The sequence below is a fragment of the Octopus bimaculoides genome, chromosome 10 (genome assembly GCF_001194135.2).
Source record: "Octopus bimaculoides isolate UCB-OBI-ISO-001 chromosome 10, ASM119413v2, whole genome shotgun sequence".
Lineage (NCBI taxonomy): Eukaryota > Metazoa > Mollusca > Cephalopoda > Octopoda > Octopodidae > Octopus > Octopus bimaculoides.
Window position 1 is genome coordinate 55695922 of NC_068990.1, and position 7496 is coordinate 55703417.

General features: G+C 37.0%; 1 protein-coding gene across 5 annotated transcripts in view; it reads right to left on the minus strand.

Annotated features, from left to right (window-relative positions):
• Window positions 1–385: 385 nt before the first annotated feature.
• Window positions 386–7496, minus strand: part of LOC106882292 (uncharacterized) — a 344998-nt gene continuing 337887 nt past the window's right edge. For all 5 annotated transcript variants that reach the window (XM_052971216.1, XM_052971219.1, XM_052971217.1 and 2 more), the window contains 2 exons: window positions 6570–6799; window positions 386–4018 (listed from right to left, as the gene is read on the minus strand). In XM_052971216.1, the coding sequence (XP_052827176.1) occupies window positions 1043–4018; window positions 6570–6799 (3206 nt within the window). In that variant the 3' untranslated portion in view covers window positions 386–1042. The remainder of the gene's footprint in view (window positions 4019–6569; window positions 6800–7496) is intronic.

Consider the following 7496-nt stretch of genomic DNA (forward strand, 5'->3'; position numbering starts at 1 on the left):
TTTGTATATTATTGCGATATGTATATATATATATATATATATATATATATATATATATATATATATATATATATATATATATATATATATATATATATATATATATATATATATATATATATATATATATATATGTATGTATGTATGTATATATGTGTGTGTATGTACAGTGTGTTTATATACATCTATATATATACATATATGTACATATATACATATATGTAAATATATTATATATATATATGTATATATAGATGTGTGTGTGTATGTACAGTGTTTATTTATATATATATATATATATATACATGCACATGTACATATACATATATGTATATATATATATTATGTATATATATATATATATATATATATATATATATATATATATATATATATATATGAAGTTTGACAGAAACCAATAAATAAAACAAAAGAAAACTAATGATGGAATTAAGGACAGGGAAAGGTGGTGTATGTATGTGTATGTGTCCATATGTGTAAGTTTGTGAGCATTTGCATGTATGTGTGTGTGTGTGTATGTATGTATGTGTGTGTGTGTGTGTGTGTGTGTGTGTGTGTGTGTGTGTGTGTGTGTGTGTGTGTGTGTGTGTGTGTGTGTGTGTGTGTGGATATGACATTTCTTCGAACACTTGCCAATTATAACAAAGTCTTAAGAATAATGCAAGTTATATTTCCGTCCCTGAGACTTTAAGAATTGGCAAGATATTTTGAGACTCTAAATTTAACATGGACCATTATCTTTATCATTATCATCATCATTGTTATTATTATTATTATTACTCTTATTATTAATATTATTATTATTATTATTATTATTTTCTTGTTTGCTTTTGTGAGAATACAAAGGATGTGCAGCTGCCACTAATCTCTGCTCATTGACCAAATATTGTTTTCACTCTCTCATTTTACTATCTCTCTCTTTCTCTCTCTCTTTCTCTCTTTTCCTTTTTTTGTTATCTCTGTGTTTTTGTTTTTCGTTTGTTTTTATTTATTTTTTTTTTTTACATAGTTACCATAAAACTTATACATGGGGTGCTCTGGCAATATGGATAAAAAACTCTATCTTATCTCTGCTTTGATGTCCACACATGTTGCATTTAAGTGGGTCTTGTTGGCAATGATAGCCCATGTGAATGGTATACATTATACAACTTCTGTAGACAATGCCACAATGCCCACACTCAAATGTTTCTTCATTCTCTTGATCTTTGTTTTTGCGATCCATTTTTGGATTGCTATTATTGTTTGGATTGCCACCGTCATTGGGATTCATGGGGTAACGTCTGAATGGGGGAACATTCCCATTGTGTTGTGGGGGTAGCATTGAATTTGAAGGAGGTGTTTGATTGTTTGCTTGGTGTTGGCTACTACTACCTGTCTCTTGGATTATTTGCATTGCAATTTTAGAACCCCGACGATGCATCCCTGACAAAGAATTTTGTTGGCTATAATATGTGTTTAAGAAATGATTCATTTGTTCAGGTAAGAGATCACCAGAAACACTGTCGGATGATACAGAGGCTGATGTTGAAGGTTGTGGGAGTTGCTGTGATGTTAGCTGGGGGTTTTGCTGTACTGGCTGCTGTGAAGGATGGGGAGGAAGAGGAGGAGGAGGAGGAGGAGGTTGTTGCTGTTGCTGTTGTTGTTGTTGTTGTGAAACTGACATGCTCTCGTTGAGCTGACCGCTAGGAAGATGACCAGAAATATCTGGTTTATGCTCTAGTTCTTCATTGAGAATCTGCAAACTTTTATGAAGCTGTTCATAGCTGATCACATGTTCTTCCGTCCCTTGTGGACTCTTTTCGTTGCTTGGAGTTGACCGGAAAGATCCAGTAGGGTAATCTTCAGTCGGTGTCTTTCTCTTCTCCGCAGAGTACATGGAATATGCTGCTGTATCTTGTGTACACTCAGAGGTTTGAGGTTCCATGCAATCTGGCGGCACATCTGGGCTAACACTACTGCTTTTATTACCATGAGAAAGTTCCTCATCGACATCTGTCATAGACAGATGGTCTTCATATTTTATCTGAAAAGTGTCTCGCTTGAATGCTCTGCTTTTTCTAGACCGTTTCTTAGGTATGGCTTCTTGAAAAGGAGTACGTTTCATATTTGTCATCGCAGAGCTATGGATGCTTGTGATAGGGGAAGTAAGAACATTTGTTGGCTGAACAGTAGAACCAGGAAGGTTGTTATTTCTGCCTTCAAGGTCATGACCACCACCTATGAAAGGAGTAGACATGATCGGTGACTTTGGTTTACGTAGGTCCAGAGGAATTTCAGTTGTTTGTGGCACATCAGGGCTGGCTTGAGATGCAGAAAGAGGACCCATACCAAAGCGGTTCATCATTTGTTTGATTGTGCTAGCCTGGGGTGATGTTGACTCACTGGACTGAATTATGGAATGTGTAGCCACACCATTAGATTTCGGTGGAACATTCTCTGATTTTATGTCAGATTTGATATCAGTAAATTGTGGACTTCCATTGTTTGACTGCTGAAAATTTGTATCAGAGCTTCCATACATTGAATCTGATGTTTCTGTTCGTTTAGTGTCTGAAACATCAGGTTGATTAAACGTATTTGATATCATTGTTGATCGCAAATTGTGATCTTCAAGGAGTGCTTCAGAGGAAATGCCAAAAGCATTAAATAAATCTTGGTTCTCTGCAGCATGAACTTTTAAGAGATGGTTGTTCAAGGCTTCCATAGTTTCAGTTGTGACACTGCAGAAGGTACACTTGTACAAGCCTGAATTGACAACAGATGTCACTGAGGTAGAAACAGAAATATCTTGTGGGGGATGCTGCTGATGCTGCTGAGCTTGCTGTGTTTGCTGTGCTTGTTGTTGCTGTTGTTGTTGTTGTTGTATTTGTTGTTGTGGAGGTTGTTGTTGTGGTTGTTGTGGTTGTGGTTGCTGTTGTTGTTGGTGTTGTTGGTTCTGAGACTGTTGTAGAGTGGAGAGTTGTTGTTGCTGTTGTTGCTGTTGCTGCTGTTGTTGATGTTGTTGCTGTTGCTGTGTATGATGATGATGCTGTTGAAGCTGTTGCTGATGTTGCTGCGATGGCTGTGTTGGGAGTTGAACCTGTGACTGCTGTGTGTGCTGCTGGCCTTGTGAGAGCTGTTGTGAAGGGGGATGAGGTGGATGAGGTGGTTGTAGAGGCTGCGGTTGCTGCTGGTTATGCTGCGGCTGCAGTTGCTGCTGCTGTTGTGGTTGCGGTTGCTGTTGGAGTGGTGGCTGGTGTGGTAGTGGTTGCTGTTGTGGCGACTGTTGTGGTGCTGGCGGATGTTGTTGGTGTTGTTGTTGTTGTTGTGGAGGAGGTGGCGGTGGTGGTGGAGGCTGTTGTTGCTGGGAAGGCGATTGCTGTTGTTGTTGTTGAGGTGAATGTTGGTGTGGATCGCCTGAGTGCGTCCCAGAGACTGGAATCAGTGGCGGGGGTGGTCTTGGCACAGCTGGATGAAAGCCATTCGGAGGCATCTGGTTCATTAAATGCCAGTATGGTGGGAGTACTGTTCCATTCATCACTTGGGGTGGCATCCCCATAGGAAAGAACCCACCCTGCATATACTGGCGCCTATCGGGTTTGCGCAGGGTCGGACCCCTGCACGCTATTTTGACACGTCGGCCTTTTGCAAATCTCAGCCGAGAAACATTGTTATCGAGTCCTTGGGGAAGGCTGCCATCACTGTTAAGGACAGTGGATGGCATGTGTCCTAGCTTATCCAGATGCTGCTTCAGGCTGTGGCAATATTTAGTAGCATATCCACAATCCTGACAACGAAATGGGTAGACGTTAGTATGTGATTTCATGTGACTGTTTAGCATGGATTTGTTAACACAGCGGTAATTACACTGGCTACACTTGAATGGCTTTGAACCCATATGATTTCGCAGGTGATACTCCAGATGATGCTTATACTCAGTGACAAACGGACAAAACTGGCAGTTCAAGACTTTATCCTCTCGCATATGAGAGCGGGCATGTGACCAGAATTCCACCTGTAAGTAAAAAGATATGTATATTTTAAAACTATATTATAAATATGGATTTCAAATTTTGGCACAAAGCCATAAATTTCAGGGGACTGAGTAAGTTGATTACATCGACCCCCTCCCCCCACCAGTGTTCAACTAGTACTTCTTTTATTAACCTTGAAAGGATGAAAGGCAAAGTTGACCTGAGTAGGAATTTGAACTCAGAATGTGAAGACAGACAGAATGCTGCTAAGCGTTTTGCCTGGCATGTTAACAATTCTGCCAGCTTGCTGCTTTAAACATACAGAATATTGGTTTCAAATTTTGGCATGAGGCTATCAAGTTAAGGAGAGGAGTAAGTCAATTACATTGACCTCAGTACTCCACAGGTACTTATTTTATCGAACCCGAAATGATAAAAGGCAAAGTTGGCCTCAACAAGAATTTAAACTCAGAACATCAAGATAGACAAAATGCAGCTAAGCATTTTGCCTGGTGTGCCAACAGTTCTGCTAGCTTGCTGCCAAAACTCTTATTATGAATATGTTTTATAAAACTACAATATGTACATTTTAAAACTACATACAAATACATATAAAACTACATTGCAAATATACGTTATAAAACAACATTGTGAGTTGGTGCTGCTGTTGGGATTTGTGTGTACATGTGTAGGTAGGGTGTCATAATTAAAATGGGTTTCTAAATGAACTCTGAACTCAGCTATCAAAAAAATCTATGGCCATTAAAATAACTTCAAAGAAATCAATACTAGTTAATAAGAGACCCCTTTACAAGCTCACTCAAACTGGTATAGATAGTAACCAAATCTCTCTCAGATAACATTTAAAAAAAGTACAAATTGGATAATGTAGTCTTAAATACACTACATTAAAAAATACAAAAGATAGATGTGCTGGTACCACAGAAAAAACACCTGTGCTGGCGTCATATAAAACATACTGGTGCTGGTACCACATAAAAGGTACCCAGGGCACTCTGTAAAGTGGTTGGCATTAAGAAGGGCATCCAGCCATAGAAACCATGCCAAAACAGACAATTAGAGCCTGGTACATCTCTTCAGCTTGCCAGCTCCTGTCAAACTGTCTAACAGATGCCAGTATGGAAAACAGATGTTAAATGATGATGATGATGAGATAGATGTTTTCGGCTAGAATGATTTTGGTGATAGGTCTGTCTTACCAGAACTGACCATGGTTAAACCCCACCCTAAAATCATTATTGTTTAATCATAGGTCAGCCATGATTGATCATATTTATGATCAAAGGCATTCCAGTGGTGACCATCAGGTCTTTTCTTTTACAGACTTAGCATATTTAGAACTAGGCTGACAGTAGAGTGTTATTTGAGGGGAGATTTGGATGCTATTTTTAGCAGATAGAACAACCATGTAGAGATGTCTCTCATCAGCTAAAAACAATTTCTTTGCGAATATAAAACGATAGAAATGAAGAAACAAAAAGGTAAAAGAAGTTGCTCTAATAAATATTTCAACTCCAAGGTTCTCTCCTTGTGACAGTGTGGTGGCTTTTGTGCTTCAATGACCCCTAGAGCTACACCAGTGAAGAGCAAGCTCCAAGCCTTCCATACTGAACAGGTGAAAGGATAGAGGTCAGATTGATATGGATCACATCTTCCTAGAGATAAAAATCAGTTTGTGTAGAGCAGGGTTTCTCAACCATTTTTTTCTGCCTTTGGACTCCTTTGTTTACTATGCTCTACTCTACTGAATGCTTCATAGTCTTCCAATGTTTAAAAAAAATCCTACTGTATTTTTATAACTAAATATTATTAGCCTGATGACCTCTGCTCTATAGGGTGCAGAGGTCTTAAATAGGTGAGTATAAATGCTTGGATTGACAAAATTAGTTAAAACACGTTTTTCAAATGTGGTCATATATCCATTGGCTAAAACCAGTAAAAGAATATGGATCTCTTTTGTTGATCTTACAGATTTTGCATTTCTTTCAATTTTGATCCAGTTGTGTTCAAATTTGATATACTGATTTAGTTTTGTATGCAGAGTATGAAAATGAAATACATTTTTGCCATAAATTAATAAATAAAAAAAGATAACAGCTTTTAAAGTTAACAAATTTTGGGTAATTTTAGCCAATCGAAAGTCACCATTTATACACGTGACTGTAAATCTCACATTGGTGTCTCGTTCCATAGTGACAAGCAAAGCTATAGTCTACCCTGTTTTCACTGTAACAAAGACACTGTACTTGCGTGACTGTGACTCTTTCACCATTGTAACCACTGCAAGTTTTGATGAGACCCCTTTTGTGATAAATAACTATCACACAGAAAATGCTGGCTGCTGATTTCTGTTTTCTGATTGGCTAAAAAGAGATCAAACTTTGAACCTCAGGAGCGTTTTACTAAATTTTTTTTTCTGGAATAAATGAAGCTCAAATTTGGATTCAGCATGAAAAATTATATCAACATATCAAATTTGAAAATTTTCTCTTAATTTTAAAATTTCCAAATTTGTGACAGCAATGGAAAAGATCCAAGAATATAAGAAACAAAAAAAAAAAAAAAAGGTACCTTTGTAGGTGTTTCATGGCCACAAGTTTTACATGTAAACTTCTTTGGTTTAGCCGGCATTTTGCCTTTCTTCTGTTTATTGGCAGCCAGTTGTTCTGGAGAAGTGTTGCTATGAAAGTTCTCAATATGTTTTTTCAGTCTTCCTTCGGTTCTTGATTTATATTCACACATTGGGCATGCATGTTTAAAATGGATGGAAGTGTGTTCTTGGAATGCCTCTTTACCAGCGACTACAATTTAAAGAAAAAAAAAAAAAGAAGATAAAACAGAATAAAGAATTAAAAAACAACAACAACACCAATAGCTAAAAGAATGAGAAAAATGGCTAGAAATTTGATTTCTATGAAGTTTAATAAATTAAAATATTTATCTATGAAAAAGAAAAAAAAACACTGCTCCCCTACCCGCCAAAAATAAAGGTGGGAAAAATTGGCATAATAATAATAATAATAATAATAATAATAATAATAATAATTCTTTCTACTATAGGCACAAAGCCTGAAATTTTGCGGGAGGAAATAAGTTGATTACATCAGCTACTTATGTTATTGACCTTGAAAGGATGAAAGACAAAGTCGACCTCGGCAGAATTTGAACTCAGAATGTAACAATGGACAAAATGCTGGTAAGCATTTTGCCCAGTGTGCTAATGATTCTGCCAGCTCACCACCGTATGATTTCAAATTTTGACACAAGGCCAGCAATTTTAGGGGAGAGGGTAAGTTGATTAACTCAACCCCCCCCAGTGCTTAATTGGTATTTATTTTATCAACCCCAAACTGATGAAAGGCAAAGTTGATCTTGGTGGAATTTGCCTGGTGTGCTAACAATTCTGCCAGCTTGCTGCCTTAATAATAATAATAATAATAATAATAATAATAATTATAATTATAATTATAATAATAATAATAATAATAATAATAATAA